The sequence below is a fragment of the Lontra canadensis genome, unplaced genomic scaffold (genome assembly GCF_010015895.1).
Source record: "Lontra canadensis isolate GAN:19392208 unplaced genomic scaffold, GSC_riverotter_1.0 scaffold12, whole genome shotgun sequence".
Classification (NCBI taxonomy): Eukaryota; Metazoa; Chordata; class Mammalia; order Carnivora; family Mustelidae; genus Lontra; species Lontra canadensis.
Window position 1 is genome coordinate 17348278 of NW_022631006.1, and position 19146 is coordinate 17367423.

General features: G+C 42.9%; 1 protein-coding gene across 6 annotated transcripts in view; it reads left to right on the forward strand.

The window, feature by feature from the left end:
* TP53BP1 (tumor protein p53 binding protein 1) overlaps positions 1-19146 on the forward strand; it is a 73680-nt gene that overhangs the window by 53364 nt on the left and 1170 nt on the right. For 3 of the 6 annotated variants that reach the window (XM_032856648.1, XM_032856653.1, XM_032856654.1), the window contains 9 exons: positions 1769-1921; positions 7393-7664; positions 8332-8481; positions 8757-9187; positions 11719-11910; positions 12326-12541; positions 14220-14435; positions 18099-18193; positions 18736-18935. In XM_032856648.1, the coding sequence (XP_032712539.1) occupies positions 1769-1921; positions 7393-7664; positions 8332-8481; positions 8757-9187; positions 11719-11910; positions 12326-12541; positions 14220-14435; positions 18099-18193; positions 18736-18935 (1925 nt within the window). Of the gene's footprint in view, positions 1-1768; positions 1922-7392; positions 7665-8331; positions 8482-8756; positions 9188-11718; positions 11911-12325; positions 12542-13507; positions 13573-14219; positions 14436-18098; positions 18194-18735; positions 18936-19146 lie in introns of those variants that run through there. The other 3 variants (XM_032856651.1, XM_032856650.1, XM_032856649.1) reach the window with 3 other exon arrangements.

The window sequence follows — 19146 nt, forward strand, 5'->3', positions numbered from 1 at the left end:
ACAGATGAGGTGGGTACGGTAACAAATCGGCATTGCTATGCTGTATTTTGAAGAATGTTGGAAAGTGAGGAAGGCTCTGTGGAGGTTTTCCAGGTGCCAGTGTTTTTGTATCCACTGCATTCTGGGTAGGACTCGGGCCAGTGCTGGGGAAAAGCATAGGCAGCCTACCTTATACAGTCCTTAAAATTTCACTTCTGTATCCAGTGAGCCTAGAGCCGGGCTTTTAATGAAGAGAAAGTTTGGTTTTGTTTTCATTTTGTTATCTTCCTTTTATAATGCTAAGATCATCAAGGTATTTATCTTTACCGAGACCTCTTTTCAGAAGACTGTTTGAAGAGACAGTAAGCATAGCTTTCTTTTTATCTGCCCCCTTTCTTTTCTCTCCTTTCTTATTCTGTCAGACATGTTTATGTTTAAGTGTCTCTCTTGAAGTGATCATCTTGTCTGGCTGTTGTAGTGGAAGAATGCAGGAAGTCTTGAGAAGTCTGAACACAAGGAGTGTTGATGTATCCCTGAAACCTTTAAGACCTCTCTGTGATTCAGGGCCTGGTTCTCCCTGTGTAGGCAGGAGGTCTAGGCTGTCATGGTTCTGATACAGCAGCACCCTGATGATGGAGCTGTGACAGACCAGAGCTCTGACCACCCATTAACCAGAGTGGTGTATACAAAAGTATTTTAGTGTATGTGCTGCCGAAGCAAGCACTATACAAAAGTATTTTAAGAAATTAGTTGATTTATGTTTCTGTACTTTTTGTTTTCTTTATATCATAATTTAGATACCCATTTTAGTAGATACTTTACCCCTAAGATGTAGTTGGAGTGGGAATTAGGAAAATTACTCAGAGTTTTAGGTAAATTACTACCATATTGGTCAGTAAAAACCCAGGATCATCATCATTGCAGTGGTATATATAGTTCTTTGGAAAGACTTGGATACCTTGACATTGACTGTTAAAAAAAAAAAATCCGTCTACTGTGTGGAAGTGGGAGAAAAAGTGCATTTTCTCCTCAGAATTAGAGAGCCAGTGGAGGGGGTGAGGGGAGGGCATGGATGCTGTCAAATGTGGTATATGCATAATGAGAAAACATGTATGTAACAGTTGGCATAAAAATGTAGGGTTTATTTAAGCTATTTATTCTTTATAGTACAAGTAAATACAAAATCCTTATTAATGTTTTCTGTTTGTGGACACTAGCTTGGCTCTTAAGTTATAATTATTACTTGAAACAGATTAAATATTTTATATTTAATTCTGAGAGAAATCTGTATCTAGTTCTAGGCATAATTAAACTATAGTTTTGGTGACTAATGTGGGAAAAACAGACTGCAGTGAGATTAATAGATTACTCTGTTCTTACTGTAAAGTTCTAAAGAATGCCTTGTATTTAAAGAGATGATGCAAGTATAAGTTTGTATACTGATTGACAAGTCAGCATCAAAATCCGAAGGATTATAACCTAAAATGTACTTTTATGGGGGTCAGAGTCTCACTTAAATATCCTTGATATAAGTGCTAGATGTTATGATTTTGACTTAGACAGAAATAGGTTATTTTAAGTGATAAACTGTTAAAAACTCTTCCTAGTTTCTGGCTGTATAGCTAGTCCATCCCTGTTCTTACCTATAGGTGAGTAGAGTACAAAACAGCTAGAAAATTCCGTCACACTAGATTCATGGAACCTCTAAACAATGCTCATCATGAAGAAATTGAGCTAGGATTCTTTTTGCAGTGAGACCCATGCTTGTGTTCCGTATTTTCTGTCACAGGGAGAGGAAGAGTTTGATATGCCTCAGCCCCCACATGGCCATGTCCTGCATCGCCACATGAGAACAATCCGTGAGGTTCGCACGCTTGTCACCCGTGTCATCACAGATGTGTATTATGTGGATGGAACAGAAGTAGAAAGAAAAGTAACTGAGGTAATACATACTTTGGGTCTATGTGGCAAATTGCAGTAGAAAAGTTTCCCTGGCTCTCCATGTCCACCTCTACCCACCTTTCTTGTACAACTAGCTTTTGTGTTTTCCTTTGTCTTGTTAGAAAGATGTAAGAACTTGGTAAGAGGAGAGTCTTTTTTTTTTTTTTTTTTTTAAGATTTTATTTATTTGACAGAGAGATCACAAGTAGGCAGAGAGGAAGGCAGAGAGGAATGGGGAAGCAGGCTCCCCGCAGAGCAGGGAGCCCGAGGTGGGGCTCGATGCGGGGCTCGATGTGGGGCTCGATCCCAGGACCGGGAGATCATAACCTGAGCTGAAGGCAGAGGCTTAACCCACTGACCCACCCAGGCGCCCCAAGAGGAGAGTCTTCAATTCTCTTTTTCCCAACCATGAGCTTACTGTTTGACCTTTGATCATTTATTTAACCAGTCCCATCATGGTTTCAGTTTTTGTAAAGAACAGATTGATGAATCTCTGTAAATCCCTGTCATGTATAAATAACAGTCTGTGTATTATTTTTAATCCTTGGAAAATCTTAAGGAGCTTTAGAACTCTTCTGCTTTACTCCATGTGTTTTCTCATTGCCTCTCGCTGTTTTCTCAGTTGTGTTTATGTTTATTCATTGTGTCCTTTCTTGGGTCTCCATTCATGTGTGGTTATACCTGCTGGTAAAGATGCACCTTTATTTCTTAGTAGGATTCATTATGGACTCATTCCCAGTGTTGGCAAAATATTGGCATTTATTCATTGACACTGGACAGCATTATACGGACTTTGTTTAGATCTCATACTAGCTGAAAGTAAACACATTTTCTAGAATTAAAGATGTGGCACCATTCTTGGTACATATGTTAATTTCTAAGAACCATTTTATTAATTGATAAGATGCACAGCTACTTACTTTCCTTCCTTTACTCAGGCACTTTTTAAAAAATCTGCCAGCTAGCCATATGGGAAGTAGAGCTCAGGGAGAATTAAACTTGTATGTAGTTTATTAAATGGAACATATTACTGCTGCTGTTCATTGATGGGCCATTGTGCCCCTCACAGCAGAAAGGATTTGACATTAGTTTGAGAAATTGTCTTGTATTCTTTCTTTATTGTATACCAAAATCCCGGATGTTATCTTCAGTTTTACATTTGTGGAATTTTTTTTGGTGTTACTACTATTTTGGAAAAACTGGGAACTTAACAGCAGCTTTAGAAAAGTGATTTGCTTTCATGGATAGTTTTTATAAATACTGTAATCTAAAATGTTACACTGTAACATTAATTTATTATTTGTTGCGCTTTTTTTTTTTTTTTTAAGATTTTAGTTATTTATTTGAATGAGAGAGAGGGAGCAAGAAAACACAAGTGGCAGGCAGAGGGAGAGGGAGAAGCAGACTGCCCGCTGAGCAGGATCCCAGAACCCTGAGATCATCACCTGAGCTGGAGTCAGACGCTTAACCTTCTGAGCCACTCAGGCGCCCGATGTGTTCTCTAAAGTATATTTCTGGAAACAGCAGGTCTTTCAGATACTCTGAGAGGAAAAAAATGTTCCATGGTCAAAGTTTGAGAAATACCAAATGCTGTAAAACCTCCCATCCCCCATGAAAATTCATAGTGCATATTACATTAAAGGCTCTAAGAAGTCCTTTACTAAAGATGTTTATTTTATTATTTAATACAGAAGTTAACCAAACTTATTTGACAACTGAACACTTTTTAAGGTAGTACTTATTATACCCATATGGAACATAGTTTGGAAAATGCTGCCATAATTAAATAGAGTAATTACAGGAACTAATGTTTTTGGAGTACTAACTATATGCCAAGCACTATTGTAAGGACTTTAAGTGATTTAACTTATTTAATCCTCACAACTAAGCTATGAGGTAGATGCTGTTATCCCATTTTCTAAATGAAGAAATGGAAGCATAGCCAGTAAAAATAACCTACTTTAGGTTACATAGCTAATAAACAGGAACTAGAACTCATCCCATGCAGTCTAGGTCTGGAGTCTGCATTCTTAACCACTACATTTGCTCACTTTCAAGAGTAAAAATGATGTATGCAAGAAGTGATGTGTGATTCATACAGTAGTGTGATGAGGAAGAAACTCATCTGAGGGGAATTTTGATACAGTCTTTCTGAATGATGTCTAGAAAGCATTTGAGTTGGACACTGAAGGTTTTAGAAGTTGGGTTGATAAGGGGGAAAGGCATTCCATATAGAAAGCTTGGTGAGTAAAGGCACAGATAAAGAGCACACAGGCACGAACAGTCTAGTTGGTAGGCAGCAAAAAAGATGCATGAAGGAGTGTGAAGATTGAGGTCAGAGGATTCTGGGAACTTAACTTTCCTCATATCTTGTATCCTTTGCTTATTATCTTTTAGAGATTTTATTCATTTGTTTACCAGCAACTTCTTTTTTACTGTGTTCCTATACTGTGGCAGGCCCTGGGACTATGAAGATAAAAAAAGACTCCTGTTCTTTAGGAGCAACGAATCCAATGTTGGTTGCTGAGGTAGGGAGTAGAAAGATGTGTTAGAAGAGGGGGCAGAACCTGCCAGCTTACCTGAAGGTGGCTAAAAGATTTTTCAGAAGATGTAGTATTCAAAAGTAGCAGATGACATTGAGGGGTGGGGGAGAAGGACATTATAGACAGAATGAAAAGTTACATAAATATGTAGATAGCATGATATGTTTAATGAATATTTAGAGGCTCAGTATGACACTACAGTCAGGTAGGGAATGGTAGAGAGTGCCATCGGGGTTGGTAAAGGCCCACAGCGTAAGGGCTTTTGTATACCATAGAGGAGTTTAGATTTTTATCTTTGGTGTGATGGAGAACCTTGAAAGAATTTTGGAGAAAAGAGTGATGTGCTCAGATTTGTATGTGGGAAAGGTCAGTTTAGTAGCTGTTTAATCATGGATTAGAATGGGTTGAGGCAGAGTTGAGACAATAGGTAATGAGTGCCAGATTAGGACAGTGGTGGTAGGGGTTGAGAGGAGAGACGAGATGCAAGAAATAGAGGGTAAAATTTTGATAGACTATGGTAAATTCCTGAATGTGGGGATAAAGGGAGAGGGAGGAATATAGCATGGTCCCTGGGCTTTTTGCCTCTGCAGCTGCATAGATGGTGGTACCACAAACTGTGTCAAAGAATGTAAATAGAACACTGGTTTGAGAGAGAAGATCATTCAGTAAATATTTCCTGAGGGTCTCTTTTGTGGCATGCACTGTGCTGGATTTGGGGGATATACATACCCAGGAAAGAAGACAGTGTTACCATCTCTGTCTTAACAGGGCCTCTGTAGTTTGGAAGAAGAGACACACAGGAAAACAAGTAAGCAAATACGTTAAAAAGATCTTAACAGGCCAGCTTAGTGCCTGTGTCTAAGTCATTAGGAGAGCAGTGGCTTTGACTGCAGGACAGTTGCAAAGGCAGGAGTAGCTTGCTACTGTTCCTGGCGCTTACTCTCCAACAGAGATAGAGCCTGGAATCCCAGCCTTTTAGGCTGACCATGCCTTTACACATTTGTCCTATCCAAGTGAAGAGATCGACTTTAGTTCTGGGCTCATAACACCTGTTGTATTCAGATGATGAGACTGGAATCTGGCTGAGAAAGACAGTTTGGTGAAAGGAGACAGTGATTTGAGAAAGTCATATTTATCTCTGACACTTTTTACAGGTGGTGCAGTTTCTGGTAAAGACCCTGAGGACACATGGCTGAGGTAGTGGAAAATGTTGATGGTGGTAATCAGATCAGGAACTTGGGAATTGCTAGAAGGGTCATCTGATGAATGTAAGCCACAGAGGATAGTGACAGATGTAGGGATAGACTGGGAAGGGAGGCTGTGAACCAGGAATTACAGTGTTCATTCATGAGAGTGAGTGGGTGGGAGGATTTGGTGAGTAATGGGGAGAGGAAAGTTGAACAGAATGGCAAATAGTAGTTTAGTAGGAGCAAGAGGTGGGGAGATAGAAATGGTCTGTTAATGGCAGTGGGGAGCAAGGTTGCCTCTTACCTCCAAACTCTTGAATTGAGGTTGGTTGAGAAAAACCAGCCTCTGCAGAGAGCCGTAGGGGGTGTGAGATGCACTGGGCATATCCAGGATTCATTCATTGAAGGCAAGGAAATGGAAAGAGGAGGACATTGTGTTTTGGATGGGTTAAACGTCAGTTGTGCTTAGTACATCCAGAGAGAAGACTTTATTGGGTATTTGTATCTGTGAGTTTGGAGCGGAGTCGTCATTGTGTGTTGGCACACACAGGGGTGAGTCTGGTAAGACCAGGGAAAGCACAGTAGCGTGAGAAAGGAATGAGAAAAGTCCTGTGAAATACTATTTCTAAATCAGACCAAGAAAGAGGAACCCCAAAAACAAGCACATAAAGAAGTACCCAAAGAGGTGGAATGAAAGTAAAAGTGACTTTGTAGATTCCCAGGGAGAGATTTTCAAGAAGGGAGTGGTCAAAGATAATCATTTAATTATCTTACAGCATCATTTAAATATGTGTGCTTTGCATACTGTATGCCCAGGGAGGCTATAAATAGGCTCCGCCGGAGGAGAGTCTGTCTACATGTCTCCCTGTCTTCTCTGATGATTTGGATAATAATGCATGGACAGTCTAGAGCAGGAAGGCAAATATGGAGCACCTGGGCTGTAATTCTCAGTCTTATGCCCAGAGAGGATGTTGCTGATTGGTCCGAGAACCTTTTAGCAGAAGCCTGGGAATTAGCCTCTGAAGACTGCTTAAAACTGAGCTCCATTTACCACTCCATCAAAGTAAGCATATGAGATACAGTCAGTTTGACATTCCTGTCTTCTATGATACTGCAACCTTAAACGTTTTATTACCTTTTTGGTTTTCATTTTTCTAAACAGTAGCACCATTTTTAGCCCATTTTTGCCTAGTTTTCTGTTTCCTTTATCGTTTATGGAAAAGTAATATAACTAATTTCGAAAAACATGTAACTTTATCCACTCCTGATCAAATACCCAGAAGGGCCCCTAACTACTTGTTTTCCTCCTCTAACTTTATTCTTACCTCTCTTCTCCCAGACAAAAATTGCCTCTGTAGTCTGGATTAGAATCCTTACTGTTTTCTTAGTAGCCAAAAGTTGTGAACTTGTTGAGTAAAAAGATAATTTAACTTACTAGCTTATAATAGAGGTCTCTTTCTTTGCAATCCAGTACCACCTTTATTTATTTTTTATTGAGCATATATAATCCCCGTAGAATGCTCAAGTCTCAGATGTTCAGTTCAGTGGCTTTTGACAATTAATTGTACATAACCACTACTCAGAACGAGATGTTACAGAACATCACCATGATTCCAGAAAGTCTCCTGATTCCTGCCTTTCTGAATTGAAATTTCTATCCATCTCTAGGGTTTTTCAACTTCCACATTAGCATGATGTCATTGTGGCTTCTTTTAGCTTTTGTATCCATTTCTTTCTTGCAGGAGACTGAAGAGCCAATTGTAGAGTGTCAGGAATGTGAAACCGAAATTTCCCCTTCACAGACTGGGGGCTCCTCAGGTGACCTGGGGGATATCAGCTCCTTTTCCTCCAAGGCGTCCAGCTTACACCGCACGTCAAGTGGGACAAGTCTGTCAGCCATGCACAGCAGTGGCAGCTCAGGGAGAGGAGCCGGACCACTCAAAGGGAAAACCAGCGGGACAGAACCCGCAGATTTTGCCTTGCCCAGCTCCCGAGGAGGCCCAGGAAAACTGAGGTGCAGACAGGGTCTCCAGAGAGAGAGCTACAGCAGGGGCAGGGTTGCTGACATTTTAATATCACAGGAAAAGGGGAGTCATGGGAACCCCCCCCCAATTCTCCAACTAGGATAATTCAAATCCTCTTCCTCCCCTTTTGTTCCTCTCCTGTTTGGTTTTGCATGGGAGGTAGGGTGGAGCTCTGTGGGAGCTAGACTTCTAAGAAAATGTAGGAAAACAGGTGAGGGGACTTTGGGAGTGCTGACATATGCTGCTGCCATCCCCATTTTATGTAGCCTACAAGTGTTTTGGTTGGGAATACAGAAAGTTTAGGGTAGTGACCCCAACTTGACACATTCCTAGCTTCTTGTTATCCTCTGCAGGTGTCTAGAGCCTGAAGTAGAAGAGGAGGCAGGGCGGAAATGGGTGTGCTGTTTTTGAGGGCAGCAGTAGGAGGCTTTGTCAGGAGGGAATAGACTTGTGCAGAGGAGGATGTCCTTTCCTTATTATCCAACACTCCCACTCCCTGGCTGATAGTTTTGGTGGTGGGTGTTCAGACTGGCTTCCTGCTGCCCTGGAGGGCTAGCACATGTTGGCTTGGCATGTAGTTTAAGGGCCGTGGGGAGAGTTTGTGAAGAAAGGACCCAGTTGCAGGCGCTGTCAGACTAACCTGTCTTCATTCTCTAGTCCTAGAAAAGGGGTCAGTCAGACAGGGGCGCCAGTGTGTGAGGAGGATGGTGATGCAGGCCTTGGCATCAGACAGGGAGGGAAGGCTCCAGTCACGCCTCGTGGGCGCGGGCGAAGGGGCCGCCCGCCTTCTCGGACCACTGGAACCAGGTACCCGGGTAGTGTGAGATAACGCTTAGTCTATGACTTGTTCCGAAAAAAAGGGAGTAGAGAGAAGAGAGGGGAGTAGAGAGTATGTGGGGTGTCAGAGGGACATGAGGGGTCCGCACTGACTGGGGAGTGGGCAGGGACCAGAGAGGCTACCGAGAGACCAGGCTTATGCCTGTGCCGGGTCCTCCAAGAACGGGCTGACAAAGGAGTGGGAAACCTGGTAGATAAGTACTTTTAATTCTTACTGCTGCCCCCTGTCTCTTATCTCTCTTTAGAGAAGCAGCTGTTCCTGGCCCCCTGGGCATAGAGGACATTTCACCCAGCATGTCACCGGAGGATAAATCCTTCACTCGTATTGTGCCCAGAGTGCCGGACTCCACCAGGCGGGCAGACGTGGGTGCTGGTGCTTTGCGTCGAAGTGACTCTCCAGAGATTCCTTTCCAAGCTGCTGCTGGTCCTTCTGATGGTTTGGATGCCTCCTCCCCAGGGAATAGCTTTGTAGGGCTCCGTGTTGTAGCCAAGTGGTCGTCAAATGGCTATTTTTACTCTGGGAAAATCACTCGTGATGTCGGAGCTGGGAAGTATAAATTGCTCTTTGATGATGGATACGAGTGTGACGTTTTGGGCAAAGACATTCTGCTGTGTGACCCCATCCCACTGGATACAGAAGTGACAGCCCTCTCCGAGGATGAGTATTTCAGTGCAGGTAATAAAGGGGTGGAGTCGGTAAGAGATTTGCTGTGCTGGGGCCAGTCTTCAGTCAGTTACTACCAAGAGCCCTCGATCCAGCATAATTCCTCTGCGGGGGTCTCCAAAGCCATTCCATTCCTACTATACTGGTTACTTCCACACTGCCTTTTTTGTTTTCCTTTGTTGCTTATTTTTGAATGAACTTACTTTGGCATAATATTATTATATTTACAGGAAATATACAGAGTACTGTGCTATATATACAGGAAATATAGCGTAGGGAGTTGCTGTCCACCCCTCAGCCAGCTTCCCAGCTTTCCCTGTTGTTAATATCTTCCATTAGCATGGTACATTTGTCACAACTAAGAAACCAACCTAACGCCTTATTAACTAAATTCCAGACCTTGTTTGGATTTCACGAGCTTTTACGTCTTCTTTTTCTGTTCTAGGATCCAGTCCATTAGCCCTCATGTGTCCTTTGATCTCCTTTGATCTGTGACAGTTTCTGAATTTTTTCTTCTTTTTCTTGACGTTGTCAGTTTTGGGGGGTTAAATATTTTGTAGAATATCACTCAGTTTGGGTCTTCTCCTGTTTTATTTGATTAGATCAGAGTTTTAAGGGTTTGGAAAGAATGCTGGGAAGGTGAAGTGCACTTCTTTTGACATCACATAGAGTAGAGGGGCCATGACATCCACAGGACGTCACTGGTCTCGTTAGTCCTTATCCCTTGGTTAAAGTGGTTGCCAGTTTTGTCCACTGTAAAGTTAGTGTTTTTCCTTTTCCCCACTGAGACTTACATATAGTACCTGCCTTGCTGGGAATGTAGTAGGTGAGTGGCAGATATATTGAGATATTTTTACTTAGGAAGAAGTTGTTTCTACTGTGTTTTTGTGCCTGCATACCTACCGACCATTTACTGTCTAGTTTGAAAAATGGTACCTTTTTTTTTTTTTCTTATAGTAGCCAGTTCCCCATAATCATGATGGTGACAGATCTGTATTTGTTATGACTGTTTCGTGTGCCAGTTCTTTGAATATATTGCCTCTTTTCTGTGAGCTAATTTGGACATAAATGTTTGTGTTGAGTTTTGTCATTTAAAAATACCATTTCTGGAGATTGTTTGGAACATAGATTAGGATATAATGGGCAACAGTGCCTCCGTTAAAGTATCTTCACACCTTCCTGTGATGTAGACTCCTGAGTAGTTGTTTCCCCTTTATTTTGTTGTTAAACTTAACCTTTTAGCGCTGAATAACAGCTCTATGTGGCTTTAGTTAGTAGCACGTGGATTTAGGTCTTTTATGGTCTGTAGCTTATGTAGTTTGTATCAAATATATTCATTCTTCTTTTTCAAATGTAAAGCTTATCTTGGAGGTCCTCTTAAAAGACAGACAGTCTGTATCCAGGGTGAATTACAGCATCGGAGTTGGAGGGAGTCTGTGTCTCATTTATTAGGCTGTCTACTAATGTCAATATTAGCCACCTTTAGTTTTAGTAACTCTTTATCAGTATGAAGTTTATTTTTGCTTTGGGCTTCTTTGTCCTTTTCAAGGGGGTCTTTGTGATTTAGTTTCCTGATAGAGGTTTAAACAAGGGGAAAGGGAGTGGTTGTGTGGCATAGAGAACCAAGGCTTGCTTTCATGTCTGTATTTCTTTTCCTTGGTGGCATATGCTCTGGGTTTCTTTTAGCCCTTCATTCAAGCACAGGCTAATGGGGGAAAACAAATGGACCCTTTTAAAAGGTGTTCATGATAATGCATTGTTTTTACCTCATATATGTGTTTTCTCACACACACACACACACACATATTGCACACGTGTGTGTGAATTGTTTGATAGGTAGAGGGAACTTTTCATAGGTTTCAGAATGGGTTTTACCCAAGACCACACTGCTTGGTGGTGGCAGAATTAGACCTAGGCCTTGGTCTCCTGAATTCTAGCCCTGATCCCTTTTATATTCCACATTGTGTTCCTTCTAAATGAGAGGCCTTATTTTTAGGTTCTGAATCAGAGCAAGAAATAGATAAGAGGGAAAATTAGGCAGGAGAGGCAGAATTTATTTATTTTTTCCTTTCTTTGCTCTGTATCTCTGTTTTGATTTAGCCACACAGACACATGTTCTCTTTTAGCGTGATGTCATCTTTCACCTATAGCTTAACTCAAGAATTATCACTCAGCCTCCAAAGAAGCCAAGAAGGAAAGGTTTAGTAAGTTATAATGGGATTGTTAAGAAACCACATGTCTCACTTGAAAAAATAATTGAACTACTAACAACTCATAAAGGCTGGCTTTAGGAAGTTATTTTATAACTGAAGAGTTCCTTCTGTTAAGAACCTTTCCATGTCCCAACTCCAGGGTAGTAGCTACATACCTTCCTAAGGGGTGGTGGTGTCTGGGATTGACCACTGGAATTTCTTTAAGTACTGGCTTCAGCCCCCTGTTGTACCTTTTAATGCCTTGCCCCAGCCTGCCGTGCAGAGCCATGGTGAGTGGGTGCCAAGCAACCTAAAACAACAGCAGGCCACTCTTCTGTTGTTCCCATTCAGGGGTGGTGAAAGGGCACAGGAAGGAATCTGGAGAATTGTACTACAGCATTGAAAAAGAAGGCCAAAGGAAGTGGTACAAGCGAATGGCCGTCATCCTGTCCTTGGAGCAAGGAAACAGACTGAGGGAGCAGTATGGCCTTGGCCCATACGAGGCAGTAACCCCCCTCACCAAGGCAGCAGATATCAGCTTGGGTAAGACCTTTGCTTCCTGAAAAACTGCCCCCAGGCCCTGCTCTGTTTGTGTTAGGAGGAGTGAATTCTAGAGTAGTAAGCATGCTTCCCTAAATCTTACTACTCCTGTGGTGTATGAGATGCTGATGAGCTGCTGTTTCTGGAGCTATTGCCTATCTCTGTTTCCTTCCCTGGACCAGACAGTAAGTCCTCAGATTCTTCTGACCTCCCCAGTTTTCTGCCGGGGGCCAGGCATACTTCAATCATGACTGAGACTGAAACAGAAAAGGTGGTGGCTTGAAGAGAGGTTTTGTGCTGCCTGGGGAGGTGGAGGAAAGGGTGTGGTGATCTCTAACTCAGGCCCTGCCCAGCTTCTTGGAGTCCAGGGCCTCATGGTCTCACGGAGTTGACCAACCTTTGGCTTACCCTATCCTAGACAATTTGGTGGAAGGGAAGCGGAAACGGCGCAGCAACATCAGTTCCCCAGCCACCCCCGCTGCCTCCAGCAGCAGCAGCACAACCCCTACCCGCAAGACCACAGAAAGTCCTCGTGCCTCCTCGGGAGTTCCCTCAGGCAAAAGAAAACTGATCACCTCTGAAGAGGAACGGTCCCCTGCCAAGCGAGGCCGGAAGTCCGCCACTGTGAAACCTGGTGAGTGCTTCCTTTTGTCTCATTCTCCCTCAGACCACTATGGAATGCAGGGCTAGCTGCCGGAGAGATGGAGCCTGAGAAGTGGCGGTGGCTCCTCTGTCCTGGCTACAAAGATGGGGTCCCATACAAGCCCCAGGAGGTACTCCGCTTACTGCATCCACCTTTATGCATCTCCCAGCAGAGTCCAGTAGAGGTAGATAGGACATGAAATCTTGGTTGGAAACATTCATTGACTTCTGTGTAGGTTCTAAGAGGGGGAAAGAAGTACTGAATTTTAAGCAGATTCAAAATAGGTGAAACTGGTCTTACATATCTTCTTTACCTGGCACAGTCTTCTACCTCAGGAAGCTCTGCTTCCCCCTCCCTTGCACCCAGGGTCCTCTGGCTCTTCCAGACTTCCTCTTGAAAGCTAGTACCTCACTCTGCATCTCCCATCCTCGTACTGTTCCCAAACAATTGCTTTCCAGTCCCTCATGCTTCCTATTATCAGGAATTTATCTATCTTTATCTATATTTGTTTCATAGTCTCTACTATGATCCTTTCACATCCATTGGGGTTCTAGAGACACAGGGGTAAAGTCCTCCTGTCTGCCCTGAGGCAGCCCTCTCAGTCCCACAAACTGAAGGACTTCATTGATTGTTACATGTCCATTGTCCTGGCACCAGAACTGCTTTTGTTTCCTGTGTATTTGGGTTGTGTCATCTCCATATATATCTCACACTCCTGTTGTGTTCAGGTTATATGAGGCATCGAACTAACTGCTTTACACATAAGACCTCAGATAATCCCTATGAGGTATAGATGTTAGAATTCATGTTCCAGTTGAAGAATCTGTGGCACAGGAGAGTGGGCTGACTTCCAAGGTGACCGAGTCATCCAGAAGTCACACTCAGGCAGTTCGATTTTGAAGTCAAAGCTTATACATACTGCATCAGACTGTGCTTCTCCTGCTGGTTTTGTTTTAGGGAGGCATGACCTGTCTGTCATCTTAGCCTCCTAATGAGGCTATGATTCCGCTTCTCCAAATCAGGTATTTGTTTTCTTTCTGTGGACTTATTGGGGCACTCCTAGCATGGGTGTTCTGGGAGTCCTGGGCTGGCTGGTTCACTTACCCACCACCAGGGGTTGGAAACTGGGACAATTGAAGCAGGCTGGTTTGATGGTGCTCCATCAGCGTGTAAGAACACTTTCTTACCATGTATTCTGTGCACCTTTCTGGTGAGGGTCAGGCATAGGATGGACTGTCTGCCAGGGACATTTCTTGGTAATAAAAAAGGTGGGCTTTTTGTTGTCTGTTTTTAAGGGCTGTTTCAAAATAACACATATCTTGGGGGATTCTGAGCACTGGGCAAAGAAAGTGGGCTGAAGATTTCCAAATAGTTTTTCATTCCTACCTAAGCTTCGTTTGTATTAGAACCACCACCTTCTTCAAATGATCTCGGAAGTATTTGGTTTGGCTGTATAAAAATAATACTAGTTGATTTTAATCTATGAAAATAATGTATACATCATCATGACTGTAAAACTTAAATATATCCCATTTCTCTGCACTGTAAATTGGGTCCTACGTTATTGACCATATAGCTCAAAAAAGTTGGTCAGGACCTTCCCAGCCCATCCTGTCATGCCCAGGCAGTGGTCTGTAGCCTTCTAGTAACTGTGCTCTGTCCTTTCCAGGTGCGGTGGGGGCAGGAGAGTTTGTGAGCCCCTGTGAGAGTGGAGACAACATGGGTGAACCCTCTGCCCTGGAAGAGCAGAGAGGGCCCTTGCCCCTCAACAAGACCTTGTTTTTGGGCTATGCTTTTCTTCTCACCATGGCCACAACCAGTGACAAGTTGGCCAGTCGCTCCAAACTGCCAGATGGTCCTACAGGAAGCAGTGAGGAAGAGGAGGGTAAGTCCCTAGGAAGCCCTGGGGACTCTGACACTTGGGCACTTTCTTCCTTTCTAAAGTTCACTTTATGAGCCTACAAAGGTGGCAGTCCAGGTGGCATCTTGGATCTTGGTCAGGGAAAGTTAATGAGCCGTGCCTTTTGATTTATAGACTGTTTCCACAGAATTCCTCTTGGTGGCTCCTCAAAACAACCCTGTGAGCCAGATGGGAGATAAATCTTACCGTCTGCTTTACAGATGAGGAAACCAGCTTGGAGAGGTTAAATAATTGCTTTTTGTCTGCAGTAATGGTAGAATTGGGACTAGAACCCCTGTTCATTTTACCCTACTATAGTCATCCGGATCCGTCAAGTTTCTGAATGCCTTGCCGCTTTCCCATCTGCGTGCTAGGGGCAACTGCTAGAGAAGACCCACGTGAGGGCTGAGTGCAGTCTCTTGAGGTCTGAGTGTAAGACTAAGAATGTAGGGTGCCCAGAGCCCCTGGGTGATTACAGAGAAGCAGCTTCTAAGCCTTTGCAGCTCTTGTACCTCTCTTCAACCTTAAACCTCATCTGTATATTGCATTTCTGTGTTGTCTGTTACATAGGGTTTGAGTGAAGGCTGCAGTGGGGAGAATTAAAAAATTGTTTCAACTGTCTGAAAAGTGTGATCTAGGAGAGAAAATGGACAGATAAAAATGTATACACTGTAAGTGACTCAGCAGCATCCAGATGGGATGATGTTCTGCAGGTTAGAGTTGAATCTTGCAAGAGGGGATCACATTAGGGAACATGGTTATCGGAAAAGAGCAGCACTGCAGATCTGTGATGGTTGGCATGTCAGGTGCTTGGATGACTCTCTGCTAACTAACCAAAACTATATCTCACCCACTGTAGCCATGTGGAGATCTTTATAGGGACACAGATCTTTACAGGTGGTCAGGGAGTTGCAGTTAGGGTTTATGCTGTTCGGAAGGTGCATACACGGAGTCAGCAGCAGAGCGTTTCTAGCGTGCGGGAGCAGGTGGCATGTGTGGGGTTTCAGGGTTGTGCACCCAGCCTTTTTTGTCAGAATTGAGATAGGTATAGGTCCTACCTATAGGCAAGGAGATAAGGTGTCTGTTTTCCTAGCCAAGAGTGTAGTTTTACATTGCTCATAATGAGTCCCTTGGGGATTGTGTGAGATGTGTTGTGGGATCAAAACAGTGTGTGTGGTCTTGTTTTCTTTCCCAGTATTGCTAGACTCTGGACCTTCCTTATTCTCCAGCACACTCCTAGCCATTCCCTAGACCCAGGACTTGGCAGTTCTGTAGATATTTTTATTTGTGGGTTGGTACAGCATGGTCAAGAAAGCCAGCTTTGGTATGAGATGCAGACTGTCCAGTTCCTTAAACGTCTGTGACCATATGTAAGATTAATAAACTCAGCTCAGAAGAATTCCCTCCATTGCTGATACATGAAATGTTTTTAATCCCAACCTTCTAACCAAACGTGAGGGGAGGTAGGCTTTGTCTAAATGAGGAGGGAATTGGACTTTTTTTTAGAGAGATTTCCAGGTTATTTCTTCTTCTTCTTTTTTTTTTTTTTTAAAGATTTTATTTATTTATTTGACAGAGTGCACAAGCAGGGGAAGCAGCAGGCAGGGCTTGATCCCAGGACCCTGGGATCATGACCTGAGCCCAAGGCAGACGCTTAACTGACTGAGCCACCCACGTGCCCTGATTTCCAGGTTTCTTGTGGAAAATGTGGTTGTAGTGAACACATCTGTTTTATGTTGCTCCTTTATTTTTGGATTATTGCCCCAAAGTACCAAAGTCCTTGATACTTTTAGTATGTTGAAGGTCCCTCAATCTCAAAAAGCCTAAAGACATTTGTACTAGAACAGTCTTCTAACAGAATATTAAGTTTTAAAGAAACCATGTGGTATGACTTGCAGATAAATGGAAATCTCTTAGATTTAGCTACTTTAGATAAGGAGCTCATAAAATATTTGAATTCATTTAATGAGACCTATTTATTCATGAATTAAGAATATGGCACTTGGTATTGTTGGGAGGCATACCATCAGCGACCCATCAGCCATGGGGATTTGACTCTCGAGTTGGGTTCATTTAGTACCTTCATCCTTTAGATGATGGAATTAAAAACCTGTTCATTTTAGCCTCTGGTGGGGCAGGGCCAGTCATAAGTCGCAAATAAAGAAAATTTAAATCCAAAATGAGAAAAAGTAGAGTAGACTACTGCTGCCTAGGTGGGATAATGTCTGATTACACAGATGCAAGGAACATAATTGGCGATTAAAACCAAAGAGGTCAGGGCTAGAAACAGACCTGGATTAAGCAGATGTAACATAGAAGTCTTGGGAAAAAGAAAGGACCACGCGAGGCCTTGGCAGTGACTCAGCAGTAGAGTGTTGGTACTAAAAATTGTGACGAGGTGTATTGAGATAGATCAACAGGATGCAGTGACAAGCCTGAGCAATAGTCCTGCTATATTCTGAGTTGTTTACAACCATTTAGAGTTTCCAGTTTGAGCTCTCATTTTAAGAGGAACATGGAGAATGCTTAGTCAAGAAAAGAGCAATGAAGGTGAATGGGCCAGCCAGTCAGACCTTCCCGGAGGTGTAGAGTCCTGACTGTGGGGCACCAGCACTCTGGGCGGCTCCAGCAGGCAAGGAGGGCAGTACAGGGCCGGCCTCAAGGGGTCTGCTCTGCCAGTATTTACCACTGGGCATGAGGGGGATGGGAAGTGGTCCTGGCTCTGAACTCTTAATGAATTTGGTTGGGTTTTTTATTTGTGATAAGTTCATTAGAACTTAATTTCTCAGAAATCTTAATTAACTAAAATCTCTAATGTCTTGCTTTTTTCTTTTCTTTTTTTAATGTGTTATTTATATATGAGAGGAGCAGATATTTGGTCAAAAGAAGCAATTTCTAATTGCCTAGGGTCCTTACAGCTTCAGCCTCATCTCTCATAACTTCTACTTCACCCTCAAGACTGTAATGCAGTCATTGATGTTCAGTGTCCTGAGGTACTTCAAGATCATCAAAGGTAGATAGTTTTCAATAAAAAGGTTGAAATAGGATTTTTCTGGCTAACCTTCACTTAATCAGTTACATTTTAGAAACCCTACTTTCTTTGAGCTTTCTGGTTCATCACAGTTTTAGTGTATAGAGGGTAAAACTGCTGATGAAGGGGGAATTTGAAGGCTGTGTTAGAAAAAGTGTGAATCAGCTATTCTTTATCTCCACAAGCAGGCAGAATTAGAGGAAATGGGCTTAGTTTGCAGGAGAGATTGAGGGTAGGCATAAAGGACAGCTTCTTGATGGTAAGGGTTACTCATATTGGAATACCCTCCATGGGAACTGGTTGTGTGTCCATCCTTGTTAACAGCCCTATGACTCAGTACACAAACCTTTGATGTTTTTTAGGTCCAGGACCTACCGCATTTCTCATCTTCCCTACCCCTTCTGCTCTTGTCCCTTCTTTTGGCAGCATTTTGTAGTCCTCATGACAGAGCTCTTTCTGACCCATGGGAAAGCCCTTGATCCGTCTTTGGGATATAGTGCTATAGAGATAGTGGGGGAAGTGTGAAAGGAGGCAGTAAGAAGCAGTCTTAAAGTAGCGAATAAGATACCAACTAGTAATTATGATCTTGGTTTTTTGTTTTTGTTTTTTTTAAATAGAATTTTTAGAAATTCCTCCTTTCAACAAGCAGTATACAGAATCCCAGCTTCGAGCAGGAGCTGGCTATATCCTTGAAGACTTCAATGAAGCCCAGGTGAGGAGTTTCTTTGTGTAGCTTCCCGGGTGGGTCAATGATGAGAAGAACCTGAGAGGAGGGGATGGGTGTCATAGGCAACCCCATGAAAACCCTTTCCACAGTTCAGGAACTGGGAAACTGCTACAAGGTTTTGCATGAAGTAAAATTTTTACTTTTATGTAAAGAAGAAAAGTTGGAACCCTTATTTGTTAAAGGCTGTGGTTCTGTTTCTGGGACAAAAGCAGATTAAAACTGTGTTTAATAGAAATCCCCATTATAGTGTTGTTGATTCTCAGCCTGGAAGATTGACTACCTGGGCTTGGGTTGTCCCTTGAGGGTTTAGGCCCCCAGAAAAACCTGCAGGTGAGGCAGGGAGAGTATCTAGGGCAGTGCCTTGGGCCTTTCATTGAGAGAGGAAGTGTTGGGCAGAAGGATAGGCTCAACCCTATTTTGGGTAGTATTTGGAAGTGTTCAGATCTGTTCTCTGGAACTCAGGGCTGCTATTCAGGGGCTTTCTGTAGAAGTCACCAGACCTATTGGTTCTGTTCCTTTTCTTCCAGTGTAACACAGCCTACCAGTGTCTCCTAATTGCGGATCAGCACTGTCGAACCCGGAAGTATTTCCTGTGCCTTGCCAGTGGGATTCCTTGTGTGTCTCATGTCTGGGTCCATGATAGTTGCCATGCCAACCAGCTCCAGAATTACCGTAATTATTTGCTGCCTGCTGGGTACAGCCTTGAGGAGCAAAGAATTCTGGATTGGTGAGTATTTGAGAGCCCATCTAGGATGGTAGGCAGGAAGACAGCAAGCTTTTGGAGGGGGGAGAATCTAGGTGAGAGTGTATTTGTAGAAACTATAATTGTCATAGGATAAATTAGAGAATTTCAGTGAGTTCTTTTCATCAGTTCATCTAATTTATGTTCCTGATGTATCCTGGTTAAGGACCTTTTGAAAATATGTGAGGATCCATGT